The sequence below is a fragment of the Squalius cephalus genome (genome assembly GCF_949319135.1).
Source record: "Squalius cephalus genome assembly, chromosome: 16".
NCBI lineage: Eukaryota > Metazoa > Chordata > Actinopteri > Cypriniformes > Leuciscidae > Squalius > Squalius cephalus.
This window is the reverse complement of record NC_137137.1, coordinates 10,537,790-10,555,564: the sequence shown is the minus strand read 5'-3', so window position 1 is coordinate 10,555,564 and position 17,775 is coordinate 10,537,790. Positions and strand designations below refer to the sequence as shown.

Sequence of the window (17,775 nt, the reverse complement as noted above, 5' to 3'; positions counted from 1 at the left end):
ATTCTTGGTTTCACATGACAATTTGCTAATGTATTTCGAATCAATTGCAGCACATTCACAGTGATGGATTTTGCTCTAGTGAAGAGGAATTATGCTAATCAGATGCTGTAGCCCTCTGTATGTGTGCACGTGTTTGTGTGTGTGTGTGTGGTGGCATATTTGTATTTGTATGTAAATGTTTTTAACCCCGGTGTGCTCATGAGGACCTGAATGGATTTGTGTTGGAATCGTTTAGTGAGACAGGAGCCTGACTACTCACCCTGCTGTCAGGCTTCTGCGTTTCCTCTCCTCTCAAATCCCCCATGTGAATATTCATACCCCCTTTCAAGCCTTTTAATAACTTGTTTTTGTGGTCAGCAAGCATCAGAGGCTGCTGGCATTTCTGTCAGACCAAATAGAAAAAGAGAAAGAGAAAAAGAGACAGATTTTCTGAGTTGAGCTGTGAAGCTTAGCTCAGCCGTTAGCATAGCTTACTCCTGCCTCAGCATTCTAAATCCTGGAAATGTGTCTATTGTTTTGTCTTTTTCCTTTACAGAGCACAAGGTCACACTGCAAAACAAACTTTTTCTTCATGTTTTTTTGTGTGTGTGTGTGTTTTATCCAGTAAAAATTCTAAACATTCTTAAAGAGATAGTTAAAAGAGACAGAAAATATGTTTCTGTCATTTTTTTTTATTAATTTTTCATGTCGTTCCAAACCTGCATAACCAAATAACTAAATAAATAACTTAACTAACGTCTGCTGAACACAAAATATATGTTGTAGAATGTTGGTAACCAGACAGTTTTATTACCATTGACTTCCAAAGGATGGACAAAGACACTGATGATTTTGCAATGAGGTAAGAAGATGCATTTTTTCTGAAAGCAAGTCTTAATTTGGCATGCAGTTTTCTATTCATGTGCCTAATATTTATATATTACTACAAAACATAAAACTTGAACTCAATGATTTGGATTTTACTAGATTATCATCAAGTAACTTAAATTTAATTATATTTAATCACTGAATCAGTCAGTGATTTGAGAACCCAATTTGTGAAAATCATTCTTTTGAGTCAGTTTAAAACAACTGTTCAACTGTTTCAGTTTACCAATCAAACTGAGTTCAACTCATTGGAGGTGAATAATAGTTTCAAGTTATATGGATTTCTTTTATGCTTTTGATTGTCATGTTTGTAGCCTGACACAATAAATACAACATCATACATGTTTGGAATGACAGGAGGGTGAGTAAATGACAGAATTGTAATTTTTGGCTGAACTTTCCCTTTAAAAAGCTTTTTGTTTGCGTGATCTATAAATACTTGTTGCTCATATTTCAGTCTGTTATCTTAAAGAGCAGAATTAGTCCCTCCGCCCCCTTCTCAGCACACACAGACCTTTGGCATAAGAGAGCCTTGTATCCCGGGCAAGCAGCCTGGCGATCATGTGACACACTCTTCCTCTTTGTGCCGCAGGGACATCACGCACACACACACACACAATCACAGAATGCTTGTTTATGCTTTGCTCGCTGCCTAACCTTTAAACAATTATCTACTTGCTCAGTATAAATAGCATAGCAAGTCACCCCTGCTTTATTTCAGCCTACCCGGCACCGCCGCCGCCGCTGTCGTCAAGGAAACTTGATACCGTCAGTGTAAACTCTAGAAGTGATCAGGCAGAGACCATCATCCCTGAGAACTCTCCGGTCTGTCCTCCTGCCCCCTGTCTGTCATGACCTCGGGATCTGCAAGGGGTTGCATGAAGCACAACACTGCGTGGCATCGGGTCGCCACATTAGTGGTGGTCGAAATGCGGCTCCTCTCTGCGCCGAGGGAGCCGCAACGGCTGGTGTGGAAATACTGAGCAAATTGGCTGGGATATTTAAACCTCTCCAGATCACGCTAGAAATATGTTGTGGTAAACAATCTCAAGTATTTTTTTTAATGCTTGGTTTATTGATGAATCTCAGTATGAGGGAGTTTAATTGCATAGCCTCAGGCTCGACTGAACAACCTCTCTGACATGGGAGAGCGTTGGCTCTGCCAAATGTTAAGGATGGCACTCAGGCTTTTAAGGCCATTGCTTTTCTTTCTTTCACACAGGCGATGTCACCTGCCTTGTTTCTAATGACTGTCGTCAGTACCATAAGTGATGACAACAGATTTCCTTTGAAGGAGCGCAGCAGAAGAGCAGCCTGGTGTTCAAGCTAGTTATGGACGAACAGCTTGGGGCTCCTTGGGTCAGATTTCTCCTCTCTTTTATGAGATAAGACTAACCGCACTCTCGTTCTTTCTCTCATGTCCCCTCTTAGCGTTTCACACGGGTCCACTGAAGGTAAACAGTCTCTACGCTGCAATGTTTAGCTATATAAACAGACTGTAAGCTAAACCTAACAAATGCTTGAAAGTCAGATTTGTCAGCGGACGTCAAACATGCGACGCACAGGCATAATAAACCCCTGCTACTGAACTCAAAAAGCACACATACATTAGATGAAAGAGTAATTACCATGTGGCGTCAATGAAAAACATCAGAATTCCCAACTGTGAAAATTAATTGAGCCTAAAATTGCTATGAAAGTGAGAGAATGGCTGAGTGGCTTGAGAGAGTGCTGGTATGGTATCCATTTTATTTTATTCCGATTCACAAGCTTTCAGTTGGATTCAAATCATTTACACTACCGTTCAATGGTAGTACTTACATGTTTTTTAATGTTGTATTTTTTATGTTTTTGAAAGAAGTTTCATGATTCTTCATGTGATCCTGCATGTTTTCAGAATATTTTGATGAATAGAAAGTTCAAAAGATCAGTATTTATTTTAAACCTTTTGAACACTGAATAAATGCCTTGACTTTGACTTTGATTAATTGAATGGAACCTTGCTGAATAAAAGTACTCACTGACCCCAAACTTTTCAATGGTATTGGATGCCCTTTACCATTTACATTTTGCTTGCATATGATGGAAATTCTCTGTCAGCTGTTGCTATACAAGGAACAAGGGTATTACGTTATGATTGTATTAATATTAATTTAAAGGGGTCCTATTATGATTTTTCACTTTTTCAACTTTAATTGGTGTGTAATGTTAATGTTTGAGCATAAAAAAAGTCCACTCCAAAGGGAGATATTTTATTTAACAGAATCCACTTTCCAAGAACTACAACAAATGTCTTGTTTGGACTATAACGCGATTTTTCCGGGCTTCATGAAGTCATAATGTTCCTCCATAATACGCAGAAAAGTGGACGAGGCCTGGCCGAGCTGCTGCTATGTCAGTTGTTTGACCTTCCTAAGGCTGATGAACTTGGTATGGGTCAAATTTATTTTAAACACTGTTTCTGAACATTACAAGCCCGACGTTTATCTCTGCGCTGTACATTGTACGATGAACAGCTTTCAGAACCACGATGCAGGCTACACACAAAAGCTTCTCCTGAAATGGGGCAGTTTCCACTTTGTCGGCACAATCTGTTGTTTGTGGATGACAACTTGTATGTCTTATTATTTGTAGGTGTGTTTTCTATTAACAGTTCCATTTATAAGTTTTATGTTGTTGCTACGCTCGCCTGCTAGCCAACATTAATGTTGATATAGTGTTGTTTACTATAGTTTTTGTAAGCTTTCGCTTCTGTAAGGCTGTTCACCGCCCCTTAGGAAAATTAACCGTGATTTTGTGTTTGATTACTGCTTGTATAACCATAGTTTTCCGACAAATATCATGATTAAATTGTGGATAACATCGTACCTATAATGTACAAGAATAATTGTCTGTGCATGAAATCTGTTCTGGATGCTCCTCTTGTTTGTTAACATTGTCAGGGTCTGAATCGGTTTGAAATTGCCGCCATCCTTTATATTTACACTAGAGCAGAACTGGAGGGCCGGGAGATTTCCCGAACACACGCTAAGCATGTCAATCACAACACATTGGGCCAGCTAACCAATCACAGGACATTTCGGAAGGAGGGACTATATCGAAACCGGGACAGACTGGGGAAAGAGGAGCTGTAATAATGTAAAAAATATTGTTTTTTGAACATTCAAGCATGAAAACATATTCTAGTACACTCCAAAAACAAAATCAAGACTTTGTAAAAGGGCATAATAGAACCCCTTCAAAATAGTCAGGTCCAAATTGTTTTGTTTACTCAGTGAAGGACTCAGCAAACCGATTCAAATGATAACTCCTGTGTCTTTTAGAATGACACTACTAGTAAACACTGGAGATGAAAGTGTGGCATTTATTATGTCTTTGTCATATACAGTATGGCAAAATAAAAACTGAAAGGAAAATCACTGTTTTGCTTTCACCTCCACTTTGCATTACTGCTTATCTTGGAGCTGAGGTTATTGAGAAAGAGCAAGAGATGAGAGAAGGGGAAAGTGTATGTTTGACTCTCTTTGGAGATGAGTGTTCTGCATCAGCAGCAGCTGCGGATGTTGTGGCACTGCCCCATTTGCCTGTCAGATTGAAACCGGCAGCCTCTGAAAAAGGGAACGGCTGAGCACGGCCTCAGCATCTCTGCAGGCATCTGCTGCTTGGAGCATTCATTAATATAATAACTCAGCTCTGTATTTCTCTTCAGCCTCTCTCTCTTTCTCACCCTTCTGTGAGAGTTCACCGCTGGTGGAGCCGTGTGAAGCTTATGAGAGTTCAGACCCAAACCTGGAGGAGTTTCACTCAGTATGTCACTTGTCTTTTATGTTTATACCCAAAGTCAACATCTGAGCTTTTTCGTTCTTTCATTCTTGATCTCTCCCTCTCTTTAGACTCATTCTTCTGTGCTACTTGTTTCATGTTGCAGAGATGATATAAAGTTTTTTTTGCTGTTTTTGCATTAAATGAGCTTCTGTCTTTCTCTTGCCTTTCCTATTTTGCTTTCTCCCTTTGTACCACAAGAACAAAGCGCCACTTACAAAGCTTAAACTCCTACGACCCTGTAGCTGTGTGTGTGCACAAACCGCGCTGGTCTCTGGAGTCACTGTGAGCCACATTTGCAGGCCGGTCTCACACTTTAACAGGTTAATTAGAGGATATGTGTTAATGATTCGTGGTTTTGATTAGACATGCCCCTCTGCGTTTGTACCCAGTAGGGCAGCATGGTTATGACAAATTATAATTGTGGATTATTTCTGTTGATATTATAATTGTGGTTATTCATTTTGATTAATAGAATGTGCTTTAAAAGAACTCCAATACAGTTAGTTTGACAGATATATCATCCAGGCAGATTAATCGAATGATATTATTTAGTCATTTATTAGATATTATCAGCATGAATTTCAGTCCCAAAAATGTTCTAATCAGCTTTGTTCATGTATAGTATGTTATGTTATATTATTTTAGTTATGTTATGTTATTTTAATTATGTTATGTTATGTTATATTATATTCATGTAAGGGTTTATTAATGTAATATTAATGTAATATATTATATTATATGAATGTATATAATATTAATGTACATCCATCTGGTTTTTAGCGGACAATAAACCCCGACAGGGTGATCATCAGGACCCTGACGCGAAGCCCTTTAAACACAAAGCTACTGCGGAGAGAGTAGACAAGCGGCAGGTTCAAACTATCTGGACATTTAAGGTGTACGGTACAGCCACACCACTTATTACATGGTATTATTCACCATGGGGATAAGAGATATTGATCTGAGATGAAACTTTTAAAATCGTACCTGTTTGTTATCTTATAATCCAGTACAGTGTACAAAACGATCGTATCAAAATGGCAGCACAGCAGCTGCGTTTGTATAAAACGAGAGTGAGTCCGCGATACCGGAGGACATAAATAACTGTACACAAAATATTGATTTTACTGAGTTTAAATATTTTATTAGCTCACCAAACAAAAAACTTCCACAAAGAAAAACTGTTCCTGCAAGCTTAAAGCGCCGACTTCAGGGATTGACCTGGATGAGCCCGTGTTATCTGTTTTTAATGGTTGTTATTAGGGAATAATTTACCACTGAATGACACGATCGACCAATCAGAATCAAGTATTGCGCAGAGCCGTATAATAATATATTACATATTAAAAGTGTGTGGTGTCAATGACACAAGTATTAAACACTGTCATGATGACACTAATTTCACAGCAAAAAACTAAGAAAAAAATATTATTTAAATGAAAAACTTTCAAATGTAATGTGTAGATTATATTTCGCTGTAGATTATTAAATTTGTTACTGTAAAATGTAAATATTTGTAAAGTATTTGGAAGTTTTTCACTTCCAAGAAGCGGTACATTTAACAGCATTTTACTGTAAAATTACATGAAATGTCCATTAGACGTATTGCAGTTTTTCACCATAAGGGAACTTATTAGGCCTATATACTGTATATAGTGTTAAACAATTAAGTGTTAAACTGGTTTTTACCATAGCATTTCTATGGTCTTTTAAAATTAGTATAATTTTTACAGCAATTTTGCGTACATTTTTATTTTCGACTACCAATTAAAAAAAAAATGTAATGTAGGGCAACTGCATGCCATATTCTATAAGTAGGCTATGCATCAAAAACATGTTGAGTACTGTGTTCCTCAGTACATCAGTAAATCAAGAATTGAAAATCGAATGTGCCTAAATGGCCGACTTCACGTTGGCCCACTTAGCACAAGGAAAAACAAAACTCTTGTTCACATTTTGAATAAATTATACACAGAAAGTGAGCAACATGACGATATCAGAACAATCCCATTACACTCGCTAAAGCGATCACTGCAGGTTTATACATAAAAACAGTCTACTGATGATGGCTAAAAGTCTAGTTTACACCTCTGAATTGCCATTACATTTGTATGCACAATGAACGTGATTTTTTTTCTCGATTAATTGTGCAGTCCTAGTACCCACAGTGGAATGATGGATGCAGAACTTGCTTTGGTGTAATTCTGGGCACTGGAGCTCAGTGTTTATCCTGGCCTGGATGTCTGGCTCAGTAATGAAGCAGTAGGGTTCTCTCCTGTCGCTGCGAGAGTCTTATCAGCGGTACCTAGCTGCTTCTTGACAGCCCGTGTGGCTTATGAGATCCCTGCGGAGACCCCCTTGACCCACTTAGACAACTTGCAGTAAGTACGACTGAGTAGGGTGGTGATATCGTTTGAATCTAGAGTTCTTTTGCAGAATAAAGTGGACAGCAGTGATGGCGCCTGCAAGAAGAGAAGGATGTTTTATTAGTAGACCTAACCATGCTTAGAGTTGAAATATTGCTGTGATTACTGGGAGGGGTCTTGTATCTCAGACTGGCTGTGTAGACATGTGAATGGAGATGTGAGTCTGTTGTGTATTCAGGTCTGTTCCCCTGCTAAACTTTCCTGATTAATTCTTTCCAAGCCAAATCCTGAGAGAGTCACCTATCTCCTTAATCACACACTTTCGTTTTTCCTCTCTGTCTTAAATGGTGCAAGTTTATAAAAACTGTCTTTTTGCCTTTTGCCATCTTGGCTGAGCAAAACTGAAGTGTCACCATTAATTACAGTTTGCCAAAGTAAAATAAGCATAGGCTATTCTATGCATGTGTGGGAATTCTTGATGCATCTAGCTATGAAATGTGTCAGAATATATTTGATAATGCAAAACAAATACAATACCATTTAAAAGTTTGGGGTGGGTCAGATTGTTTTTGAAAGAATGCTCACCAAGGCTTCATTAAAAAAAAAAAAAAAAACTCAAATTAAAATAACTTTGTATTTTAATATATTTTAAAATATAATTTATTCCTGTGATGGCAAACTGAATTTTCAGCATCATTACGCCAGTCTTCAGTGTCACATGATCCTTCATGATCATTCTAATATGCTTAATTGATGTTCAAGAAACTTTTTTTGTCATTATCATTTTTGAAAACATTTTGCTGCTTAATATTTTTGTGGAAACCGAAACGGAACAAAAAATTCAGGATTCTTTGATGAATAGAAAGTTCAAAAGAACAGTTCTTTTTTATCAGTGTATCAAAGTCTTTACTCTCACTTTTAAATAATTTAATGCATCCTTGCTGACTAAAAGTATTAATTTCTTTCCCCCCAAAAAAAACATCTTACTGACCCCAAACTTTTCAATGATAGTGTATGCTACAGCACTTAAAATGTAACAAAATAAGCAAGGATCCCCGATCAATTATCAGTCTAAAAGGAAAAAAAGTCACAATTTTTTATAGGCTGCTGTTAAATGCTGTCACACATGTGCAACAGTTGGAAGTTGGTTTGTTATTGAAGAATGGACTGAATGCATTGTCTAAGCATTTGCACAATTGTGTAGACTAGAGTATGTTTCTCCTTTCTTTATGTTTGTCAGGCTTCGCAGAAAAAAATATCTTGTTTCTTGATGAGGACCCAGCTCTCCAGGGATCCCTTGGGCTCCAGCTGAGCTGACCTGAAGCCATTTCTCTGCATAGCATTACCATGCTCATTAATGATAGTGATTAGGACCATGAACAGCGGCTAAATCTTGACACTAGCAATCAGAGACTGGAACAGGACTGTAATTTCCTTAGTCACGCTCTATCTGATACTAGCCGTGTTCGATAACCGTGTCTGATATTAGGCATGTCTGGTAACCAGGCCCACACAGAATCTGCATGAAAAGCTACAGATTTTCAAAGAAATTGAACCAGCCTTCTTTCAAAAAAGGCTACACATCCACTGCTCCTTGTGTGCTCATTTATTGAATCATTTGGCTAATTTGATTATGCTTTCAGCGACCAATAAGAGTTCAGTTTTCTCAGCATCCATTCTGCAGAATTTTCCACCAAAATTGGCTCTAAAAAGTCAACAGATATACCTTCTGTGTCTGCTGTTAACTTGATAACTATATTATTGTCGTTGTCTTAAACTAGGTCATGAAAACACTTCCAGCACATCTACATGCTAAAGTGTTTAAGTATGTTTAAGAAATGAGATCTGGTGCCACTAAAAATGGAGATTGATCCCAACTATTAAGCGGCATTTGCTAGTGGAGTCATGCTGATGTACTGCACTTCGGATAGTTAATAATGGCTGTCTTGTATTATACATCCAAAAGCAGCAGGTGTAGCGGCCTTAATATCAGATGACGGTGAGGACACGAAGACTCCCGACAAACGGTTTGAATAATAACCCACTTGCTTTCTCTCTGCTCAATATGCGACTTTAAAGAGGCTTGGAGATGTAGCGAATGCAAAAACATAAACATGCCGTTTTAGGTAAACAGTTTTATGATAATTACTGCACAGAGCAGCAGCCGTGCTCAAAAATGCAGATATGAAAAGTGATCATAAGAACGCAGGAGGAAAAGAGACATATGCCATGCGCTGACTGCAGGAAATTGGGTTGTGTATTTCATTTCAACCGGAACACACACACAAATAGCCACGTTATTTCAAGAAGCATCGTCCTTTTTTTGTGTGTGCCTATAATAGCATAAGGAAAATCGCTCTGGACCCAATTGGGCCAATCACGTGTTTTTAAAAGAGTATTTTGACAGTAATGACACTGCTTTATATAGAGGACAACATTATCCGCTGGCCATTACCGAACCGGCTTAATATAGCCAGATTGTCCTGCTGAAGCAGCCCAGGATGACATTATGCTGTCAGTACATGATACAGTTAGGCTCTGTAACTGTATGGCAGCCTGATTTTAGGCGCTCTTAGGAGGCAGGGCACATGGGGCTGATGCCCAGGTTAACAGCGGTCTAGCTTCTAGAAAAGTCCCAGAGTAGCTCTGCATCTAACCAGTGACCTGATTACCGCCAATTAAGTACATTGCATCAGCGCAGCCATCCGGGGTGCCCAGAGAGGACCCCGGGTAGGATGTCTAAAAGTGCTGCGTGTGCTGATTTAGAAAGACACTGTTTGGAGAACTCTGGAGCTGTCTTCTGTGGATGGAGGACAAGGCCAGGAGGCCATTTAAGTCCCTTGATGTGTATGTGTGTCCTTTTCGTCAAGGTTTTTCAGTTGTGTTGAGTGCTTCTATTAGACCTTGAGTCTTGTATAGGAAAGCGCAACTCATTGTAGTTCTACTTCAGGCCTACAGAGCTGAAGTTTTGCATTTGCAGTTTTATTTAATGCTGTTTTCAGATTACTTTCTTATGCAGCTTAAAGGGATTGTTCTCAAAAATTTAAATTCTGTCATCATTTACTCACCCTCATGTCGTTCCAAGCCTCTTTCTTCTATGGAACACAAAAGATGATTTTAAAGAAGTCAATAGGGTCCAAAGCCAGTGACTCACTGATTTTCATTTTATGGAAAAAGTTGTCATTTTTGGGTGAATTTAAGGCAATTTGTTTTTGCAGGACCAAAGCCCCTTGTTTATAATTCAAAAATACCGTATGCAATCCTGTTTTTGTGAGAGTATAAGTTTTCTGTATGAGTATAAATTGATAAGTGAAAAACACCTATCAAAATGACATTTCCTAGGTCACATTTATGTGTTTTGAACTAAAGCAAGCAGTTGCTGTATCTGTAAACTGTTGTAATCGTAGATTTTGGGATAAAACCCACACTAAAACAAGGTTATTAATATTTTTAATGGCTTTTTTAAATTCAGTACAAAGGCAAGAGAGATAAATTTGGTTTTCAAAAAAAGTTTTTTTCTTCCTGTGCACTGACATATGACATGGTCTAAAATGTGAATCCTACGGATGACCAAATCATTGCATGAAAGTTGCTCACATCAGAATGAAGAGTGATCTGCAATTTCCGGCCAGTCGTTACGATTTCATTTGTGTCCGTTTTTGTTATCCGTATCACAGGCATCTCAAGCCATATCGCCTGTGGGATGTCTTCACCCACACAGACTCTCAAGTCAGACTTTTCCTCAATGTGATGAGAGCTCTGACTACTAAAACAGTTTATTTTGTTGTTTTGTTTTAGTTTTTACTAATTATTTCATTCCAGGTTAGTGCAGGTTACAGTGTTTTCAAAAAATTAATAGTTTTCTTCTAACTTATAGAGAGAGAGACATGTGTGTGTGATTGTGTGAGAGTTGTTGAAGTCTCCTGCAGGAGCTGCATAGTTTCCGCTACAACATTCAGAGGTCTGTTTTGGAAGGACATAGTGTGCTATTGGCCAGGAAATGTAGACGGAGATGAAATGAATAAGCCTCTGGTGAGGGTTATGATGAAGGGTGAGGGAAAGTGAGGTTGGAAGAGAGTTCGAGTCTGGGACTAAGGGGGATACGCACTTACACAAGCACACACATCCTGGAAGCCGTTGTTCCTGAGTGGGAGGAAAAGAAGCCGATGGCTCTTAGTCAGATCATTACTGAGAATCATCATCATTTCCAATCAACTGTTGGAAGGAGTGTTTGAAAATGTGAGACAAAGCGTGGGGGTGTGACACTGTGTAACCGAATGACATGGCGTGTGTGTATATTTATTGCAATAAGAAGGTTCATTTGTGTGGAGTGAAACAAGAGCGCAGACACTTGGATGGGTTTGATAGATTTTTTAGCTCAGACTCCGGAACCGAGGAAGCCCCAGAGACACTCGTTACTTAATTAACCACAAAATTAGATGAATGATAAACAGAATAGAAAGAAGCTCCCCCTCTCTCTCCCTGTTATTTTTTTTTTCTCTTCATCTTCCCCCCACCAGAGACAAGATCTCTGACTGTGTTTCAGGCTATTTGCTGATCTGTCTACAGAGAGAAATGTGCTTTAGCCCAGGCACAATTATGCTGTTGGTGTTAAAACAATATTGCAGCTTTGAAGTCTAAAGTCTTTTTTGTGTGTGAAGCCTCTTATGATCGCAGTAAATAGCTCTGATTATACTACGGCTTCATTAACAGGAATGACAAAGGAATGTGGGATTATTTTAAGTGTCTAAACTGTATATATTAGAAATGAACTCCTTTTTTACCAGTTTGAACTGCGTAACCTAACCCTTGTGGATTAGTAAACTATAATAAAGTAAAAATGTGAAATGCTGAGTCTAAGGGGATAATTTACTAAGAAGTAATACCATTTTGTCACTCTCTCTGCATTGTTTTAGCATCTGTCTCACGAAATAAATTATTAAAAAAAACTCCACTAAACAACAAAATCTGTGTTGAATTTGATGATCCTGATCTTCTGGGTTGGTTCTGAGTTCTAGGTTTTATGTCATAAATTTATTTATTTTTTGGTCGTTTGCTTTCTATCATGCTGTGATGTTAATATTCAGATTATTGGTTGATCAATATGGGTAATGCCATATTGAATATTAAATGACTGAAAACGAGGCTGTGAAGGATATACTTAATCTCCACAATGGCATGCACGGTAAGTCCTAGATCATATGTAATTCTTAAACTTTCAAAACTGTTTTCCAAGGAGTCATCATGTGACATTCAAATATTAACAATGACAAAATCTACAGGATGGAGACACACTCTCCCCAAGAAGTCAGACAATTTGGGACACAACCAAAAAGAGTGCAGTAATGTTGCTGGTTCAGTTGCGCAACGAAGGCAGGTTGGGTCAAATCAGGAAGTTTATTTCTGGACCAGTGAGTTATATGCACTACTTTGAATTTAATGAGAACGTGCCTAGCATTAACTGATGATGAATGTATTCAGCATTGAGTCCCAAACATTTTCCTCAAGCACCAGGTTTAGCCCCTCCACCCAAAGTATCCTCAGCGGAGCCATTGAGAGGAATTGTTTTGTATTAATTATAGTATAGATCTCAGAGATCGCCCCTTTTATGGATTTGTGATGTCCTAATATGTCCTCAAGAATATTCCAGGGCGGAATCAAGGGGAAATTAGGAAACTGCTTATGAATAAATTCCATATTGTAAAGTCTCTAAATAAGTGAGCGCTTGGTAAGTGAAATTTCTCTTGAAGTTGAATAAAGGATGCAAAAGTATTATCTATATATAGTTGGCCAACTGTAACTAAGCCATGATCCCTCCAATTGTTTTAGGCAAATTGAGTCTACTGAACAATCTTTGGAAGGTTTCGTCTGCTGAACAACTAGCATGTGATTTAAAAAAAAACAGTAAAACCCACTGAACACAATGTACTTCTGTCCCTCACAGCCTTGTTTTCATTCCTGTCAAAAATTAAACATGGCGCTACCCTGACTAATAGTCTATTAGGCTGAATATTGAACATTGGTTCCATCTGATGCTTTCAGATCAGTTAACATTGACCATTAACACAGCTTTCCCTGGTGCACCGTGACTGTCTAGAGGAAGTTAAACGGGAGCCCAGTACTGTTGTCTCCACCACAGACTCTGTGTTTGTACTGTATTCAACATTATTTATACAGATTGTTGCTTTATTAATCCTTAAAGGGACAGTTAGTGGCCTTCGCAGATCATTAAAGCCTCAGTTTATTAAGATGTGGACATTACCACTCAAAAGTAATGTCTGCTGCTCACATTCCTGCTGTAATTTCAGTTCAAAATCATGTGTATCTCTTAACCGCAATAACATTCCTTCTGGCCGTGTACACGCTGCATAGATTAAGGAATGACAGGCGCATTTAAATAAGGAAATTACCTTTATTAGCATTCTTTTTCTATATTAAATACAAAAGTCACTTCCAAAATTGCATTTGAAATTATGATAATCTTGTGACTGTGAACAAGAAACATTGATGCCAACTGTTTAACGTATTGGCTTTGGCTAATATTTTATTTTTGACATGTTAAGGTCTACTAAACAGATGTTTTGTGCTCTTTAAGTGGCTGCTTTTAAACAGTATGGACTCAATGTAAGGGGAAACCCCTGCCACATACCTTATTTTCTGTGCATTATCATTTTTTTCTAGCACTGCACAAACAGTCAACACCTTTTTTCAGTTTCTCAGTTCAGTTCTATAACTAACTGTTTTAATTTAATGCGAATACATTTTATTATGACTTTATTCGTTAGTGAATTTGGTTTTAGAATATGGTTATCAATAGAATTAAGTATTCAGAAAAAGAGTGGCAGCATATTTGCTTGTGTGAATGTGCGATTTGTTTGACACTTTTGGGACTTGCTAAGAAACTGGCTAAAGTCATTAAAACTCTTTTCTGTACTTGTGCTTTTAATAAACATGAGATTGATTAGTATGCACAAACACACAAGCAGCAAGGAGAAAACCAAATTCACTTCTTCCAAGAACTGCATATGCAAATATAGACATTTAGAGCTTAAGTGTGAGAGATAGATAAGTCCTCTAAATGGTATTAGAGTCATGTGTGGTTTCGTATGCGTGTGATCGGTTTGATTGATCTCCCATTGATAATGTATCTAGGCTGTGGGCCTCTTTCCATCACTGCATTGTTGCCATTGTTTTCCTCACACACTTTCCCAGCATGCATCAAGAGATTTCTCTCCCCCTGAGCTTTAATTAGTGTTCACACACGCTTCAATTAGTGGGAATAGACACAGTAAAACAGTGCCAAAATCTTTTATTCAAGAGAGAGAGAAAAAGAGATTTTTGTGTGTGAATAAATTGCAGAATGGTTTCTTTGTGCGTGTGTATTGGTGAATTTTAATCTGCAGTTGTGGAATAGCACCAGACTTGGACACCACGAGACCACTGGAATCCGAATAAACTTGTACCAAACTCAAAGGTCATGGTGTGGCCTCAGTGAGAATAGTTTCATAGCGATATCTTTGAGTCATAGTTTTTAAATAGCTTCATTTTTGTCAGAGCCGTGACAAAGAGCAGTGGTGTTCATTCGGGAACTGCGAGTTGATTTTGGGTGATCCTGTTCTCCTTTTTCACACAATTTTTTTTTCTGTCTATTGTTTTTATCATTAGAAAAGACCAAAAATACTAAATAGACTTTTTCATATTGGAGATTAATTTAAGTGTGTGTGTGTATGTCTGTGTATGTCTTCAAGAAGCCACACAAGTGTACGGCATAAGAACTCAGCCTGTCCAACCACACAAGAATCAGTTCTCGATTCAGAGCGGCACCAAGAAATCTCTATACTTAAAAACCGATCACACACACACTTCAGATCTGGCCTCATGGTCTGTGTGGCTCTCCTCCAGTGGGATCTTGTACTCTCGGAAGTGGAGAGTAGCATCTGTCTATGCCCAGGCTGAAATGAGTTGGGCGTTTGAAGAGTTCTTCAGACGGTCGTTGAGAGAAGGGTATGGTTAACAGCGTTTGATTCAACTCTGAACGGACATGGCTGAGCAGGCGGTCCCTTAAGTGAGCAACACTGATCGCCTCGGCCACGGAAAGAGGCCATATTTCACCTGGACTTAGAGAAGCACTCCTGAACTGAAGATTACTCAGTAGGTCCCATGGCGTCTGTACTTCAGCAGGGCACAGTCGGCAAAACAGCTCACTGGCTTTGCAAACGCATTATTATTCACAAATGTTTGCCGTTATTTACCAAGAGCTGTAAATTGTACACAGATTGCAGATGTCGTTCTTAAACCTGACACAGGGGGCAGCCTCTGAGGATTGATAAGAAAAAGATGTTGGGAGAAACATGAAGGGAGCCCGAAAACGATGAAAGAGTTTTTTTTTTTTTGTCTTTATCATCAGATAACAGTTATGGTCCTGATATATCATTCAATATTATTAATATTTTTTTATACTCCTACTTTATGTCAGCAGTTATTTAATCTAGTTTTACTTATAAGGCATTTTAGGAGAAACATCTGAGACATAGACATAACTGAGAATTCCTGAGATATAAGAATACAACTGGGAAAACTGGAAGGAGTGTTGTCCTGGGCCCTGTGATGGGAGGGGCTCACTTAAGGTCCTGTATCGTGTAGCACTACTCGCAGGGAGAGCGGGGTTGAGAGAAAAAGATGATAGAGATATGGAGAAGACAAGAGAGAAAGACAGCAATTTAGAGGAGAGAGGAGGTAAAATGCGATAAGGGGCAGGGTAATGAATTCTAATGCATGAGAGAACGGAGAACATCAGCTTTTCACAGCCCTTCTCTCGGTTTCCCAGCGGCCTCATCCTTATCTCCTCATCTCGTTGTTTTTCTCTTTCTTATCCTCCTGGAGTCACTCCCAGAAACCCAATATGTTCCTCAGCCGACCAATATGACACAGATGTGACCAGGTGCAAATACAGAGACTATTTGTTACCAGTGACTTACCACACTGTTAGAGCAGACATCATTCTATATCTCTAAATCTTGTCTGTCTCTTTTATATCTTTCTCTTTGTCCTTCTAAGGCTCTTGCACGTGACATCTTTCCCCTGTTCTGGTCAGGTCAGTATAAGAAGGGGGAAAAGCTTTGGTTCCACATGCATGCGCTAGCTGGAAAGAGTTTCTCTGATGGGGCATGAAGCCCAGGGGTCTGTGGCGTTGGACCGCTTTGCTTCATGTGTGTGTGGTTTTGCAGTCCTCCATGACTTGGCTGGATTTCTTCTATTAATACTCTGTTGATATTGGCACAGAGAGGTGGAATTATACTGTTTCTATTTGCTCTCTCTATCAGTACTGCAGGAATGCTGAATAAGGAAAGAGAACTGAGTCTTTAAGTGGCTTAGCACAATGAGCAGTAGGGTTTTTAGGAAGCACCACCTTTCCTGTGGCTCTACCTGGAGATTTTTACACTTTTTTTTCCACAATTAATGAAGGGATGTGAGTCCAGGAGGACTCCGCATCGTGTCAGGCTATTTTAGGGTAATACGTGACTTTAATTTCTGATGAGAGATTTGGTTTTTAACCAATCCATGAGCCTTATTCATGAACCGTGAGCAGAACAAATTTTGTAAAACCATTAGTAAATCGTAAAAATATTTGTATGTAAATTGTCCCATTTAAAAAGGAGTGTGGCAATTTACATATAAATGGGTTTATGAAATATTTTCAGTATAAACTTGTTCTGCTCGCGTTTCATGAATGAGGCTAAATGCTTAAATTTTACATGTTGATTTTGACAAAGCTATTAAAATCTAATTCCTGAAGACAAAGTCATGGACATGTTTTAATCTTCAGTTTTGAGAAACCTTTTAGTATATGCATTTTTTAATCAGTCAAACAGTCAACCTAATTACGGAAGAAAAGAAGACATTTAATTTGAGCTTCAGGAAATCGTTTTTTTAAACTAGCATCCAGGAACCTCCAGGGGGCGCAAGAGGGTTCTAGGGGATCTAATTTTTTGTAATGTTTTTAATTGTATTTATCAGGACTTGTATTTATAGGACTGGCAAAATTAATTGTAAACTGCTCTGGAACCATATTTATTGTGAAGTACACTTATAGAAATATTTTGAAATGTATGCATTTAACATCACTCTAATAATGGGTAGAAAAAAATGTTCACTTAATGCAAAGTCAGAATTTGAATTTTTCTTGATTTGTATTTAATTTTGTTGTACAGTAATAAAACTAAAGCCAATTTGTTAGCAAACAACACAGCGTTTTAACACTATCACGTTTAATATAGCCACCAAAGTTTTTTTTAGAAAGGGGTTCCCATACAAGGACATCATTATATTTGAGGGTCTTTGGGATCAAAATTTTTTGAAAAATCCTGATTGTATTAAGCATGAAGTAACGAGTATTTTTGCACTTGAGTCATCATTTAAATTATTAGACATCTTTAAAGTGTCTTTTTTTGCTGTCTGAAATGGCTCCTTCATATGGCTTCTTCCCCCCTGGTGGTCCTGAGTGGTCTCTGGAGTGGCCTGGTGGTCTCCTCGTTAGGCCTAGATAACATAAACAGGTCGGAGGTCATGTTTATACTGCTGATCCACCTTTGCGCTCATGCCTCATCATCAGAGAGATGGACGGTTTCAGAGGGTGAAGAGGATAAGGTGTCCGCTTTCTTTTTAAACTGTTTTTTTCCCCCTCTCTACAGATAAAAGACAGAGGTCATGGACCACC

The 17,775-nt window shown here is 38.4% G+C and overlaps 1 protein-coding gene across 3 annotated transcripts in view; it reads left to right on the top strand.

Moving 5' to 3' along the window:
* Positions 1 to 17,775, top strand: part of sema6bb (sema domain, transmembrane domain (TM), and cytoplasmic domain, (semaphorin) 6Bb) — a 125,773-nt gene that overhangs the window by 22,028 nt on the left and 85,970 nt on the right. Inside the window, exons 1-2 of one of the 3 annotated variants that reach the window (XM_079897849.1) lie at positions 1,681 to 1,904; positions 2,090 to 2,226. The exons of 1 other annotated variant lie outside the window; for it this stretch is intronic. In XM_079897849.1, the coding sequence (XP_079753975.1) occupies positions 2,200 to 2,226 (27 nt within the window). In that variant the 5' untranslated portion in view covers positions 1,681 to 1,904; positions 2,090 to 2,199. Of the gene's footprint in view, positions 1 to 1,680; positions 1,905 to 2,089; positions 2,227 to 4,576; positions 4,675 to 17,775 lie in introns of those variants that run through there. One more of the 3 variants, XM_079897848.1, reaches the window with a different exon arrangement.